Source organism: Candoia aspera, chromosome 2, assembly GCF_035149785.1.
Source record: "Candoia aspera isolate rCanAsp1 chromosome 2, rCanAsp1.hap2, whole genome shotgun sequence".
NCBI lineage: Eukaryota > Metazoa > Chordata > Lepidosauria > Squamata > Boidae > Candoia > Candoia aspera.
Window position 1 is genome coordinate 61,781,034 of NC_086154.1, and position 17,305 is coordinate 61,798,338.

A 17,305-nucleotide genomic window follows, 5' to 3' on the forward strand; every position below is an offset into this window, starting at 1 on the left:
TTTAATTGAAGGAATCAGGAGTGTGCCAAGCCTGTCAGATGAAGCTGGGCCCTGTGCTATGTAGGGCTTTATAGGTAACAAGCCCATACCACTGCATTTGAAACTTCTGGGTGATCTTCAAGGGCAGCCCCATGTAGACTGCATTGCAATAGTTAAGCAGCAAGGTGACCAGGGCATGAGTGACTTCTGAAGGGCCTCCCAATCTAGGAAAGGGTGCAACCGGTACACAAGATAAAGCTGTGCAAAGGCCTTCTTGCCCATATCTGCCACCTGCTCATTGAGCAGGAGCTGTGAGTCCTGGAAGACCCCCAGATTGTGCATCACTCTTGAATGGGAAAGTGCTATCCCATCCAAAGTTAAAGCTGGAATATCCCCAGACCTGGATAGCCCAAACACCTACAGCCATTTGGTCTTGGTAGGATTGAGTTGGAGATGGTTCCTCCCATCCAAATCCACACAGCCTCCAGACACTGGGACAGAACCTTGACAGCCTCACTTGGCTGGCCTGGGGTCAAAAGATATAATTGGGTAGCATCATCATACTGATGATACCAAACCACAAACTGGTAGATGACCTCACCCAGTCGTTTTGTGTAGATGTTGAAAAGGAGGGGATAGAAAGTAGGACTCTGCAGCACCTTACAGAGGAGGGGCCTAGGGGTGATCTTTACACCTCAACCAACACCAGCTGGAATCTGCCCCAGAGAAAGGAAGAGAATCACCATAACATGGTTCCTTCAATCCCCAGCTCAAGGAGCTGGCTCAGAAGAATACCACGGGTGACATAATCAAAAGCCATTGAGAAATCAAAGAGCACAGGGAGGGATGCACATTCTCCATCTTGGCTCTGCCATAGGTCATCTACAACATGACCAAATCTGTCTCAGTAGTAAAACCCAGCCTGAAACCTGACTGAAACAGATCTAGATAATCCATTTCCTCCTCATCAACTGTAATCTAAGCACCTTCTTAATAACCTTCCCCAGAAAGGGAAAGTTGGAGGCTGGATGATGGTTGTTGAAAACTGCTGGGCCCAAGGCCAGCCTTTTGAGGAAGGGGCACACCACTGACTCTTTCAAGGCAGGAGGGACTATCCCCTCTGACAGTCTCCTTTTGTTCAGCTGTGGTACAAATGAAAGTAGGAAAATGAAATTAAAAGAATGAGATTTTGTGCATGGATAAGCCAAATAAAAGAAAATGAGGATGATTAATATTATTTTAGTTCAGTATGATATTCAGTAAATGCTGTCATATGTAAAATGAGACCAAAGGAATAACTAGTGTTTCTTTAAATTAGATAAAAAATCAAAACAAAGGAATTTTTAATATAGCAGTCAATTAAGAATGAAGTTTAGTATCAATTATTAATACGGTATCAAGATACATTACAAGCAAACAAAAACTCAGGCAAAATGCTAACTGAGTTGTTGACAGATGCTCAAGATCTTTTCAGGTAACTCCTAGGGCATCCTTGCAGGTATGAAATGAAATGAAAAAAAAAAAAACCCTCTAAAAAGAACTGGCCTCACAACTGATCATATACTAAGACAGCAGGCAATGGAGTAAAAAGAGGGAACATACAATTTCTCTTTTAACTGCTGACAGTATTGTTGCATTCGCTACATTATTCTGTCTAAAACACAGAGCTGTCTACCCCAGCCTTGGTGGCCTGTAGATGTGTAGACTTCAGCTTCCTGGATTCTCTGCAATGCTATTGCTAGGCGGGGAATTCTGGGAATTCTGGAAAGGGTGGTAGAGACCCATGAAAGACCAAGGGGAATGACCTTGTGACAAAAGGAAAAGCATCATGACAGTATTATCAGACCATAATGCAGTGTTTCTCAACCGTGGCAATTTTAAGATGCGTGGACTTCAACTCCCAGAATTCCCCAGCTAAGGCCACACATCTTAAAGTTGACAAGGTTGAGAAACACTGCTAATGAGAACCTAGTCAACAGAAGTTTGCTTGTATTATCCTCCTTTCCCCTCCGTAAACTGTTCAACTGGCTGAGAAGCAAATACATTCTCCAGCAACATTGTCCTGCAGCAATAGGGACAACTGGGAACGCGTCTGCTTTTTCGAATGCGTGACAACAGAGCAGAAGCATTTTGCAGTCATCTGCAGCAAGAATAGGATGTGATATGTCCCTATCTTTACACCCGCTACTCTTCAGTCTGTCATGCAGTTTTCATAGGTGCAAAGGTCCTCATGAAAAAAATTAGCAAGTCAGGACTATTCAGTAGAACTCATAACTGTTTCAACCATGTCTCTATTATTTTTATAATTAGTTAATGGACCTTGTTCCAAAGCCTGTTTTTCACTTCAGCAGTATTCTGGCAGGAAGAGGAGCAGTCCACCCCCACCCCCCACCCCTGTACAGCACCACTGGGAATCTCCATCAGATACAACACTACATCTAAGAGGCTGCATCTTGGCTGGGAAGGATCACCAAGAGAAATAAGGTTCAGAACTGTTGTTCTGTGAATAAGTTATTATAGTTAGCTCTATACTGCACTGCCCCAAGCATGCATGTTTCTTCACAACACTTTCTTTTGGGAAACTATAACATAATCAGTTACTGGATCTGGTAGTTTATCTACAAAAACTGTTAAGTTCTACTGAGCTTTGCAGAGTATCTTCAGCCTGACTTCTCACAGCCCATCTTATTCACAGAATTACAATTGAGACAAAATGGAGATCTTCATGAAAGCTGCCTTGAACTCCTGAGGATAAGGCAAGATATACACTGTGAAGATGCAATTTGTGATCTCAGACACAAGCAATTATGTCCTGCTTACAAGCTTCCCAAAGGCAACATAGAAAATAGAATGCTGGACTAGAATGCTGTTTTTTCAACGATTGAAAAAACAAGGAAGAAAAACCTTCCACCCTTACATAGAAATTAAATTGGTTATCACCTTTAAATTTACATAGAAATTAAATTGGTTATCACCTTTAAAGCCCTACATGGCATGCGTCCAGGCTACCTGAGGGACCGTCTCATCCCCATGACATCGAGCTGTCCCACCCAGTCAGGCAGAGAGAGCATGTTATGGACCCTGTCTGTAAGAGAATTCTGTCTGGTGGGGTCCAGGAAGCAGGCCTTCTCTGCAGCAGCTCCCGCCCTCTGGAACATTCTTCCCCCGGAGGTGAGGCAAGTCCTTTCTCTCCTGGACTTCCAGAAAAAGTTGAAGACCTGGCTCTGCAATCTTGCCTGGGGCGGGAAGGGGAGTAGTCATTCTTGGGGATGGCTGGCGCCCTAAAATGGCCCTCATATACACACGAACTGAATTAGAATTTTCATTGCCATCTGGATTTTATTTTATATTTATATCTTGTATTTATATTTATATTTTATGTATTATTTATGGTTTTATTGTATTTTAAACCTTTTACCTTTACTGCAAACTGCCCAGAGTCTCTCCTCTGGGGGGAGATGGGCAGTGACAAAATTTGATGAATAAATAAAATAAAAAATACAGAAAATGACACAGGAGCAATACATTATTGTTATTAGAGCAAGAAAGGAAATGAAGGAATGAGAAGCTGAATGTTGAGAATCAGTGTATTTGAAAAACTAAGAGATAGTCAGTGGCCTGGAAAACAGGAACTTAGAAGTTCTGCAGTTAGAAAATATAATTCTGTGAGGAGGGAAAGGGGGTTGAAGTGAGGCAAGGAGCTGAAAATCTAAGATCTAAACTGAAAGGTCTGGGGTTGCAAAAACAAAAAACAGAAACAAAAACCCCTAAAGGTCAGAAATATAGGTTGGGCTGCTATGGCTTGATTTCATTAATCAGTTTGAACCAGGCAGGCAAATATTTGCATATCATTAGAGCATATCCATCCTTAAGGAAGGAAAACCACTGACAAGAATGTTCTACTGCAGGAATTTAATTGTGAAAGAGTTATTGTTAAGTTTTTCTGTCACATATTGCTGACTACATTAAATGTCAACAACTTTTGGATCATTCTGTTAAGCCCTATCCTTTTTGCAGAATGTCTTGTAATGACTAATAACAGCTGACAGCTATGCTGCATTGATCAGAGTATGAAAAGTAGCAATAAATAAATGAGATTATACCAGCTTGCAGTAGCTGCAGTTTATGGCTGCTATGCTAAGCAAAGCAGAAACTAGAACCTGCTATTTTTTTCTTTGACTTGTTCACAAAATTATAGAGTTTCTGATAGGTGCAGAAAAAAGAATACATGAGCCCCTGCAGTGTGATCTAGTGGTTAAGGACTGGGGAGACCAAGATTCAAGTCCATGCTCGGCCACGGAAACTCATTGGGTGACTTTGGGTCACTTATTTTTAGCTCAGCCTACCTCACAGGTTGTTGGGTAGATAAAATGAATGGAGCACCCTGAACTCCTGGGGGAAAGGAGGAACATAAATATAACAGATAAATCACTAGTAAATAATATAGGTAATAATATTTACATTTTTGAATTTGAGCTTCTTTTTCACAATTATAAAATTGTGTACTGTAGCCACCATAGAAGAAATGGTCACACTTTCATGGTCAGTTACACAATTATGTGGTAGAAATTTGTAATCTGGAAGATGAATTTCATCGTCCTCCTTCTGAACTTTATCAGCGTATCTATAAAATGAAGATACAACACAGAACAGCAGTGCTTATTTTTATTATATACACCAGTTGATTCCAGGCTGTTTGGGTCTCCACTTAAGATGGAGTTATGCCAATGCACACTGTGTGTTGTCACAAGTGTAGAAGCCCAAGCCTTTGGGAAAGGCTCTCACCCCATCCGCTTCATCATGAAGCCCTATTCCAACAGGCTCCCCACATGTGTAAGTGGTCACTGGGCCCATATTTTGCTTCTCATGGAAGTGACTAGGTTCTTGCTGCGCTGCTCTAGGTGAACCTGCTTCCATTTCATTTCTCCTCTAAATACGGCTTTAGTAGAAATCACTTTGAAGCCCTGACTCTCTTTTCTCAGGGATTTTTATACACCCTCACAGATTAATTATCAGTGCCCTCTGGCAGCTTTCCATAAGTATTATAGTAACCAGATTGTGAAAACAGAGGGTAGAAGGGGAAAAAAGGAAGACACAGGAAAGAAAAATACCAAATGTGCACTTCTGCAAAATAACATGAATTACTGCTCAAGTTAGAGAGCAAGGCAAGAGGAGCAGCACTTGTTGGAGTGAAGACACCATCCACTCCCTCCCTCCACAGCCTACAGGATCGTTCAGCAACTGCTCCCAAAAGAATTACCCCTAAAATGGTAACAATAATGAAAGGTAGCACTTACTATATTCCAGTGGCTAGGTGCAGATATTGTACTGAACTAAGCCATGGTTTGTTTGAGCCACAGTCAGTTGGATAAGCCATAACGACTGCATTCATGTAACACAGAGAGCCATCAACTACAGTGGTTACTCATCACAATACTGGATTCACACACTGTGCCAACAAACCTAAAAAAATATATTGTGGCTTTGTGCAACATAAGAATCCAGTAGGTAGCAGTTGTATTTCTGGAAATTACTGAGCAGCTGTAGATTTTGGTGGGCATGGGTAGGGCAAGGCTCATTCTCAGTGATATTCCCTCCATGATCAATTATTACTTGACATACAAGCTATGTTTTGGAGTCTTCTTCTGGCTCTTTCAATTTTTAACCTGCGCATTCCCAAAGGACTCAGAACAGCTGACAACTGCAATAAAACTATCAGTATAAAAAATATCAATAGCAATAATTTAAAAACAGACAGCTAGAAAACCCCAGTCCCATTAACAAATTGTTCCCTAAGGTAATGATGATATTTATCCCATAAATTTTACTTCTTACATATATGTAAATGTTTTTTTTATTTACAGGCTGTTCAAGCATTTGCAAAAAGAAACTGATGAAACAATATTGTTAACACTAACAAACAAAGCATATATATGTGTTTGTGTGCATGCATGCATGTGAAGATGCAGAGGACAAGATTTTCAATGCAAGCAGAACACGGGAAAACCTTGGCTGTGTTCACAGTACTTCTGTGACTGATAAAAGCCATTATCTTGTTCATGCCTCTACTTTAGCATAGTCAATAAAAGAGAAAGGAGGGGAGCCAGTGCCTGTGCACACAATTTAAGTTCTGTACTAGAAACATAAACACAGTCTAGTAATGTCACTGTCCTCCACTGTTAGTGAAGAATTTAAGGCAAAAGCAATTATCCAAATGTTTTTACACTGTCACAAATGTTTGTACTCTAAACGTGGCATTAGTGTTAAAATAAAGTTTTAAATAATTCATAAATTTTAAATCCTGTACACTCGCAAGGGGAGGTTTCAAGAAAAGGGAAGTCTCTTTTCCCTTTCTCACACTGCAACGCTCTCCCAAGCCTATTACTGTACAAAGTAATAAAGAATTCAGTTTGGGGACTGGCAGTGACAACCAAGCATGAGTTTTTAGTGCTGGATAGCTATCGAGATTCTTCCCCAATTGGAAGCATCTTTGAGCAGAAGCATCCTGAAAGGGCTATGGCATTTCTTGCAAGATATTGATGTGGTTCCTTCCCATACATCCATAACAGTCTATCTAATAGAAGGCACCTTTTTTATTTAAAAATTAACAGATAACTAAAGCCAAATAATTTTAACCAAATAACTACCATTTTTAATACTTCCAACAACTATATGGCAACAAATGGTAGTATGAAAAACACCCCTTATAGAAAAGGCTGAAGAGGTATAAACTTTCATCCCTGTCAGTATTCAGGACATGGTGACTTCTCCCTTGAAAATGGAGACTATATACTATGTGAGCCCTCCAGACACTTGTGTTTATAACCCCAGCCAGTATGGGAGAGTATCATGCTGGAAAAAGTTGCCACATATTAAATCATCTGGAAAAGTAACTATTCAATAAAATCTATAGCTGATTCTTCCAACCTAAATGCAGAATTTTGTATTACATCTTCTAGAAATTTGTTTTAATAGTTCAACCCAGTTCTTTGACCCACCAAGATCATCTTGAATCCTGTTTGTCTTCTAAAATATTAGTTGCTTCACCTGGATTGGAGCTACCTGCAGATTTGATAAGTATCTCATCTGTTCCTTCACTGAAGCTGTTTGTAAAGATGTTGACTAACACTGGGACAGTAGCAGTAGCCTATTTCAATTCTCTTCAGGTTAACAGCAGGCACAGCCCACCAGCTATGAACAAACTAGCAAACTACCATCAACAAACCTACCTAAAAGTGGCATCATCTAGATACAACAGAAACATGTGGAAAACATAGCCTTTAAAGCTGATGGCTGGAAGGAATAATATATGACAAGAGCCAATACATTTCTAAAGAGAGACTAATACTGGGAACTAGGTTTGGGGGAAAAAATGAAAATAACAAAACAAATGGCAAGTGAGAAACAATTATTGCATGTTTCTTGGAATAAGATGGAGGCTTAACAACATTAATCGACTAATCTGTGCAATTAATGACTTGATCATTGATTAATTGAAGCTCTGTTTTTAATCCCAGTCAGCCATCTGGGCTATTTCTCTTGGACTTGACTGATTCTTCTATTGCCATCATTTAAATTTTGCAACAGCTGTGCAAAAAGCTTCCTTTCTGCTGTAGAAGCATGCTATTGCCGTTACCATTTTACATTTGCTTAGGGTCACCACACAAAACACAGCAGTGGCATGGCCCTTGTCCAAAGAATTTGCATTCTAAGACATAACAATGGTGTTAAAAATAATAGAGTCAGCAGTTCAGAAAAACAAATGAAAATAGATTTCTAGGAAAGATTTGAGAATGTACCCAATAAGGATGCTTATATTAGGGCTGCAAAGACCACCTGCCCAATATAATTTGGGGGCCCGAACTGGAGTTCTGGAAATTACCCAATCCAGTTCATTCCTTCTGGGAGGTAGCCCATCAGCCGGCCATCCTTTTGAGCCAGAGACACATTTGGAATTTTGAGGGCATGGGGTAGCATGCTCACAAATTGTTGCTACAGGAGACTCGCCTATAACACAATATGGTTGTCACAGTAGGCATGCAACCTATTTTCTAAGAAGTATAGAAGCCCACCCCCCATCCCCTTTAACACCCTAGTGGGCCTTTTGTGGGCCCAAACATCAAAATAAATATGATGCTAAAAGTTGATGATTTGCTTTGCTTTGCTTTGTAGCATGCAACTTCCTATTTAATTTGCTATATCAGAATAAACTTTTAAAAAGACAGATGACACAGGGAGCCTGGTGGGCCCTAGGGAAGGTCTCTGGTGCCCACAAACACATCGTTGCCTCAATTCAACTTGATGTCTGCATTTGGAGTCAGAGTCAGAAGAATGAAACTCTGTACTCCGATAGTAAAGTATAGGATAAACATGAATGCCTGTAACTCTTTTTATTTTCTTAACAGAATGGGATGGAGCTTTCAGGCTAACCAGACCATAGAAAGGGAGCACAGAGGGCCAACCCTCATATAAATCAGTGCAAGAAGTTTTGAACTGAACTCCTTTTACAAGTATCCATAATGTCATTGAATCAGGGCAGAATATGATGAAATTTGCAGGGGAACATTCTTGCCAACTTCCAGACAGAGGGGGTGGTGAAAAGAAAAGAGGTGGTGTATAAACGAATGGTGATTATGTCCCTTCCTGACGCAGAATTATTGGCTCTGGCAGCAGCAGAAATACAAATAAACAATTTGCCTTTTTTTCCCTATATTGATCACTGAGCTAGGTTGGTTAATGCAACTCATAAGCATTATCAAACCTAGTTGGTTAATGCAACTCATAAGCATTATCACAGAAACAGTCAGGAGAAGAGTCTGAGCAACAGTGAAGTGTATCAAATTATTAAAAATAAAGATCTCTCCTAAGATACTGTGAATGGGATGGCCCATCATGGACTAGTATAGGATCACTCTGACTGCAGGACAGCTTATTGCTTACCGAAGGTAATATTCCCCCTCTTGTCCCAGTCCCCACCATATCATTTAATATAAATGACAAAAGAGTGTTCCTCCCCGCTTCTGTTGGGAGTAGGACTGCAATGCCAGCCATGACACCATATCAGAACTCCAGAGCAGAGTTCTGGAGCAGAGTTTCATAAAAGACCAAAATGAGAAAAGATCAGAATTAGACCGGTTTGCATCTTGCCAGGAAATGAAAATCTGTTCAGAATTATCCTGCTCCATTTCACAATATGGATTTTAGCAGAATCTTAATCCATGCTCCCTACTATATATTCACTAGGTGTTAAGATGGTAGACAACATTAAAAGCAAAGGGCAGAGGATGGTCATTACCGAGCCCTTTACAATGTGGATGTTTACTTATTACATACATTTGTACATCACCTAATGCATTCTACATTCTTCACAGCTTTCAAGGAACAAAGGAAAATACAAATTAAAAATAGTCAGAGGAACATAAACATTCTCTCAGCCCTTAACACCATCGGCCAGGCGAATCAAGTGGCACAGTTAATGCTCTTCCAGAATGACAATAGGGAAGGGCTAACCTGATGTCAAGGGTCTGGCTATTCCAGCATGGGGGGTGGAAGGAGAGACTCAAGGCTGCTGACCTGAGTTTTCCTGTCTTATGAATTGTGTTCCTTCCTTATGGATTGTTTCCCTGGGACTTGAAGAGAACAAGGAGCCACACCTGTACAGCGGGGAGATAAAAAAGGAGTGCTGAAGGCACAGGGTGTGGGTGTGGGTGGAAGAGAGAAAGAAGCGTGTGCTGGGGAGCTACAGCAGCTGGTCCTGCATGGAGGAGGGGAGACTGCCACTGTGAAAGGAGTAGCAGAGCCACACGGTCTCACTGGCCTTCCAGAGATGCAGACCAGCTACAGTTGGCCAGCAACAGGTAACAGTTTCCTTCCCCCTATGAACTGATAAGGACCCAGAGCCAGAGGAGCAACTCAGTAAAAGGGAACATTTACGAGGCTAGCAATACTGCCGTTATTGCTGTAAAAGGTGGGCAGTTAAAGAAATACAGGGGCAAAAGGAAAGTTATAACTATGATATGTCAATTCTATAGGGGTAGAGCATTTGGAAGGTCATGGGGATCGATTTTATTGATTGTATTTAAATGGATATCTTTAGGAAATAAACAATGACAGCGTGGTATGAAGTTATCAAACCTTTGCTCTACCAACTATTAATTGGCCCTGGGTTTCAAAAGCAGAGAGAAAGCATCGATTTGATATATACAGTAAAAGAGAAGATGGCTCTAAAATGGTCACATATGTGAAGAAATCAGATTATTTGTCATTTAATTGTTGGGATTCTAATTGGCCTTTCCTCCAGGAGTTCAAGGAGGCACACGTAGTGTCTCCTTTTTTCCATTTTTCCATGCAACAGCAGCCCTGGGAGGTAAGCTGGACTGCAGGAGTGTGATTGGCCCAAAGATCCCCAGTGAATGTCCATGGCTGAGACTTCTAAACCAAGACTTCACCACCACCAGTCACTGCACAGTCTTTTCAGGTTTACTGAATTTCCTCTGCTTCATTCCTTTATAGCTACTTACTTTGTGTGAGATCTGTAAAACAGGTTTTCTAACAGATGTAAAATAAAATCATGGTCTCTTCTGCATGGTGGTGGTAGAAGAATGTTGAAGATTATAAGGAGGCTACCCAGGAATGGAAAAGCAGACAACCAGCTTATGGGGTAGGATCTGTGAGAGGAACAATGAAAACTGTTCGTGTGCCCAGACTTTACAACAGCCAGATCCAGGTACTTACATGAGCTCTGGAAGTTTTGATTTAGCCTTAAGGATTAGCAGGATGCTCTTAGCAGCCTGATTAATACCTGCTGGTATCTGTACCACAAATAGATCAAGATACAGGTTCCCAAAAACCTTGGGATCTTGTTAGGAAACATGCATGTTTTTGATTGAATACCTGCAGATACCACTTTAGAGAGGTATCTCCCCAATATTTTGTAAAACATACATTTTTATCTATGTTAAAATAAACTAAATTTTAAAAGAAAGCACAAAAAGTCCCATGCTAGTGTCCATTCGCTATCTCTGTAATCAGTTTCTGGTTCAAATCCTATATTAAGGTTTATACCTTTATTTGCAAATTGATTATTTTCATCATTTTACATAGAAATAATTAGATCAACCAACCTTACAAGACTGTTTTAACTGAGAAATACCATGAAAAGTAAAATGCATATAGTCATATTAACTATCATCATAATCACAGTCTTGTATATTGTTGATTTTATATGTCTGGGTTTGAAAATATCACATTCCAATCTGTTCACCATATTTCCATATTCTCCAGGAAGCTCATAGTATTCAGGATTCCATTATCTTATGATGAGATTGCTTATTATAAGAGATGCAAGTTGACTCAGCTCATATCATCAACCTTGCTAATTGTTTATTTTATAGATGCAATGTATGGGTCTCTCTGTAACTGAAGCTTTCTGGTTAGCTTATGAAATATTTTCCAAAAGTGACTGAAATTATCATTGCTGTGCCCATGACACACAAACAGGTTGGAAGTGCAGTAAGACCATTATATTCAGCGGCAGTGATTTGGATTCAACCCCTGGCCTGTTCCCTTACACACCTTTTTCCATTCTTTCCTATATTGGAGATTTTCATTGTTGGGAAAGCCACCCTCAGAGGTTGGGAGCAGAGGTTCCCCCACCCCCCACCAGCCTCCAAGAAGGAAGGTCTGCCTATGAGGTTGGAATGTCAACTGATGGTAGGATTCCCTCCTAGAAATCAAACCATTGCACACCAAAGCAATTACAATCTTAATATAACCATAAAATAAAACTAAATCATGATAAAATAAATCATGACAAAATAAATCATGAATCATTCAGTCAGGAAAATAAAAATAAATATATCATGAAGATTTTTTAAAAGGGGATTTTTAAAAGAAATCTACATGAGGGAATCAATCTAAACATGAGCATAGAGGAGTAAAATTCATAATGCTTAAACAATCTAAAACCTATAACATAAATTGAAGGACTTGAGGAAATAAAAATGTATTTGTTTCACTATATCAAATTTTATCAGAATAGGAGCTAGGCAGTTCTCCCTGGGGAAGGTGTTACATAGCAAAATGGCCTAAAAAGGTACTTTCTTTCACTAATACCCAGCTTATTTTAATATTAAGAAAGGAGAAGGACTTCAGCATATGATTTTAATATGGAGAAGGACTTCAACATATGATTTTAAGTTATGCATGAAATAAGTTGATCCTTCTCATAATAGCTTCTCAAGCCCTGCAGGATTTTACAGGATTTAAAACCAACCCTTTGAACCAGGCCTTGATATGGAAACTAGGGAAAATGATAAATTATGTACCAGCAACAACTTGTTTCATAATTCCAAGGCAGAATTCTACAAGCTTTACTTTATATTAACTGAATTGTCTAGAACTTTATTAAAACCCACTTAATATACAATGCATTGCAGCTACCTGAATGGGAGACTACCACAGCATAATCCATTAAAGTCTGTCCTTCTCTATCAAGATAGGGTCACAGTTGGCATACTAGCATAAGCTAGAAGATGCTTCATGGCCTGCCTTCAGAACAGGTTGAACAGCACTCAGCAGAACACCAAAACCATTCATCAGTAGTATTTCCATCTCATCTAGATTAAACTTCAGTATATTATCTCTCATCTATCTATTACCCTGCCCAGATAATGATTTAGCGCATCCATTGTTACAACAGTAATGGAGTGGGATGTAAACAGTATTCTGATGACAACACAAACTAAATTCCCAGAAAGTATCCCTCAGTGGTTTCATATCAATATTAAACAGCATAAGAAATAAAACAAAATCTGTATGGACCTGAAACATAATTTTGACTGAGTTGAAATCCCCAGCATTACCTTTTGGAAGCAGCTGATCAAATCCAAGCACTAGAGAACACCATCATCTACCTCTAACTTATAAGGTACCATGATCTAGGAGAATCTTCAGAAGCACACACTTTCACACTCCACCTTTCACAAGCTTCACAAGATCAGGCTTAAACTCCGAACAAAATGCACCTAGAAACTAAGAGGTGGTTTGACTCCATACTTCCTATATTGATGCCTAACATTCTGAATGGCATGTATTCTCTCCAGTCTCTTACAAAATTAGCTGAGAAATTGTTAAAATATCCTACAATACACATCCCTTTTTATTGTATTTATTATCTATTCAATGTTATCTAGATTTTTGTTGATTCTTATTTTTTATAATAATTTCCAAAGAAGGTGAAAGAGCAGGGCAGAAATGCATTTTGTAGAAGTTTGCCATTAATCCAAATCTTTAGATTTTGCCCAAGATTAATATACTTTGTTAAGAAGTAGACCATAAACATTCAAAAGGTAGCAATAAAAGAAAAATTTACATTGTTAGACTGCAGTCATCTTACAAGACAGATGTAGCTGCATCCATGTTATTAAGCATATGAAATATTTGGAGGAATGGGATTAATATAACTGGAGGCTACAAGCTGTTTATCTAAAAAAATTAACAACACAATTTTTGCAGATTCATTCTGATGTATGTCTAGCATCCAACTTTGGAAATAATAGAAAAGTTTGAAAGAAAATTAATCACAGGTAATTATTTATTTTCTTTATTTAGGTTCATAGGCCCTTTCTGTTGCACATTACTCTACTGGCATATAGTCTAATACCCTAATAAAAGATTAAAACAATAGAGATTATAACATCAGCCTAAACAACCAATAATAGTCATAGTAGCCTTCCTATTCGCCATCGCTAGTCCACTAAAATAAGAAACTGCCTTACAGTATATCAACTCAGAACATTGGTCTGGAACTCTGTAGACACACTTGAAGTAAAAGTTCAGGCAAAAATATTTTCCAGCCTTTCCTAGAAAAACCAGGGATTAAACCTGAAATATTTTGCATGTAAAACATGTGATTTTCTATTAATCTATAGCTGTTTCTCCTCACTGCTACTCATTGCAATAATATTGGTCCATATTAGATTTATTATAGCATATTTTCACATTCCAATATTCATATCAACTTCTCTCACATTTAGCTTCTGAAACACAGTCACTACTAATAGCAAACACTGCAGTATACAGTATTCACTCGATAAATACATCTTTCAATAAACAAAACAACTTTTCTTAAAATGAAGTCAGGGAAATTCTACTTCCTAAGACAATGCTTTTAATTAACATCTGTAACCTAATCACATATGGATGTTCTCTTAACACGGCTACAAGTCCTTTTGTTTTGCTGCAACAATAACATGGCTACTACCCACCTATGTGCACGCACGCACGCACGCATGCACGCACGCACACACACACACAGAGACAATTGCCGATATTCATGACTTTTCCAGCATATTCCCTAACCAGAAGAATAAAAGGCTGACCAAATAAACATTCATTAATCAGGTCAGGGACATGGTAGAATGCCTGTTTTGAAAGAACAGGGTTTTGCTGATTGTCTGGGTCTTGGGGAAAAAAATCTAGTACTTCTGCACTGATGTATTAGTGTTTGGATAGCTTCCCCGCTCTCTCTTCAACACACCATGGCAGAAGTGTCACAGAAAAGTCTCAGTGCGCAGATGTCTCCAAATAAGACCCTCACTACCACTTTATGGTGCATATATGAATCCAGACTGCAGAATTAAGGAAACCTTCCAGAGGCAAATAGACCCAGCTCAGAGGAACTAGGTAATCCTGCTGCAGGTCCCCACATAAAAATGCTTTTCTTTCAGCATTATCTATACATATGTGCAATACTATCCAGACTCACTTATATATCTCTCCAAGTCTTTATGCAAATTTGTTCTGCCTGAGCATTTCAACATCCATTTATTTTCATGTCTGTATGAACTTCCCTTGCACAATCACTGATGCTTGGCCTACATCTCCCTAGGCTCAGCTGGAGAGTAATGTGCAAACCTGGATCCTGCAGAATGAAATAATTGCCACAATATAACTCAGATATTCTTTTATCTATATAGGTAAATTCCGCTAAAAAGATCAACTATGGTTTCACAAGTGAATTTAACAATTAAATGCATCATCAAAACACATCTTTGAAGTGTGAAATGGATAATGCTTGCTTGAAAAAAAAAAAGATAAATTCACACAGAATATCAGACTGCACTGCATGTTCCTTTTTACAAATTTCTGTGAGAAAATCAGATGCCATGAAAAAGTCAGTTCAACCAGAACAAAATGTTTTCATCACTCAGAAATAAGGAAGTCTCCAGTTTGAATCCAAATATAATCTTAGAATACAGAAAGCTATTTGATTTCTTCCAGAGCTCACCATTATATTTCCCATGGAATAATGGAGTAATCAATAGACCTAAGAATATTACTTATAATACATGTATTTAATGCATTTCTGTCCACCTTTACAGCATAAAAATAGCTCTATATGGATATACTTGATATTTTAGTGCACAGCATTGAATGCTGGAAAAGTATTACTCTCCTGATGTTTTCAACTGCTTTTCAACTGCTACTGATGTTTTCCCATCTGTAGTGCTTTCCAGCACCAAAGATCTATTACTTGATGAGAATTAATAATGCTTTAAATGTACTATGTGCCATGATGTTTGTTTAATTAGGGAAGCAATAAACCAAGCATTTATATTTAAGTGAACATGGCATCGACTACATAACTATTTTAATTTATATTCTAACTGGATGCAATTAGGATAGGCACACATTGTGCTTAAGCATGAACAATTGTGACTTTGTAAGCATGCATCACATCAATATGACAAATGTGTATGAAACGGAAGTATGTAGAAATATTTGGTTTTGTTCATAACTCAAGCCAGACATATTCCTGACAATCAGTAGCTTTGGGGAAAGTACTTGTGGCTCTTTACCCGCAAACCATGTCCTTTTCTTTCTTTTTTGCATGCCACTCATCCCATCCTTTGCTATGTAATCAGCACCCCATTCATGTTTCTTGGCTCCCCTCTTTCTGATACTAGCCTGCACTATGGCACCCTCTATGAAAGCAGGTCCTCATCCAGTTGATATGCACATGCTTCTGTCTTCACCACCATCTTCTTACCACATTCATCTTCCTACACACTAGTTCAAATCTCCAAATATGGACAGATTTCTCCATTTTCTATCTTAAAAAATTATTTAAGCTTGAACTCAATCTTTCTAGAAATTGTCATTAGATCTTTTCAGAGCTCCACTTGATACAAATCAAAGCCATGGCATAAACTGAACCTATCAACAACCTTCTTAAAATAAGACATTTGGTTCTGAAATAAGGGGCATCCAATATGCTCTAAAGAGTTGCATCTGTTTGGGGCTGAAAATAACCCGGAAAACATGAATTTCCTTAAAATTAGGAACACATGGCAAACTCAGGCCAAACCACCTTTCTTTTTTTCCATATGCACTATTCTGGTGAAGATCTCCCACCATACCCACAGCCTTCTCCTGCAGCGCAGTTATAAATCATCCTAGTGCACCCCAAATTCCTTCTCTCTTTTCTCATAGGATCCAAGGATTGCGCCTTCCTTTCTACTATTCTGTATAGCTTTTGCTCTCCGCTCCAGTTTATACTCAGCAGGCGACACGCTCCGCAGCATGGGTTTCCAGCTGCACTTCTCCCTTAATCCCCGCTCCTTCCAGCCCAAACTAGCACGCAGCCTCCACCCTCCTGGACTCAGTCAGCCGAAGTTGCCCGCGCGACTTCCCCCGCGGTATCTCCCAGCCCAGATAGTCTCTGGCTCCCACCTGGCGGAGGGTCCGGGCGGCTGCGTGGGGCCCGGTGCAGCGGCAGGCGCCCTGCCCGGTGGGAGCTGTCCTCCACTGCTTGGTGCTGAAGGTGGCTTGGCGGATCCAGGCGACGTGGAGGGACCCGCGGCTAGGCCGGGGGGCAGCTGCCCCTCGGCTCCCCCGCCCTCTAGGCTGGCCTCATTGCCCATGGCGAGGCAGCAGCGGTCGGATGGAAACAGGCTCCCTGAGCGTCTTCAGCGCAGTGCCGTCTGCGCCGCCATCAGCCTAGCTCCACCATCGCCGCCTGCCCCATCCGCACTGGGCATGCGCTTATCGGGGCGCGAGCCCAGCACCCACCCCTCCGAGAGGACGCGCTTCATATGGGGGCGCGCGGCGGGCACGCGGTCCCGAACCAATGGAGGCTGGCGCAGAGTTCGAGCCAGCCCCTCGCCAGCACGTGCATGGCCTCACCAATGGTTGCCGAGAGCCCCTATTCGTTTCTCTCACCTTAATCTTCCCGCCAGCGCCTGCAGCCGTAAGGTCTGGATACTAAATCGCAAGATGAACGGGTCCTGTGGACTTTTCCTGGGACGCCGCACCAGCAGGCAGC

The 17,305-nt window shown here is 40.2% G+C and overlaps 1 protein-coding gene across 1 annotated transcript in view; it reads right to left on the minus strand.

The window, feature by feature from the left end:
* BSN (bassoon presynaptic cytomatrix protein) overlaps window positions 1-16,904 on the minus strand; it is a 215,656-nt gene extending 198,752 nt beyond the window's left edge. The window contains exon 1 of the mRNA XM_063292864.1: window positions 16,714-16,904. Within this exon, the coding sequence (XP_063148934.1) occupies window positions 16,714-16,904 (191 nt within the window). The remainder of the gene's footprint in view (window positions 1-16,713) is intronic.
* Between the last annotated feature and the right edge of the window lie 401 nt (window positions 16,905-17,305).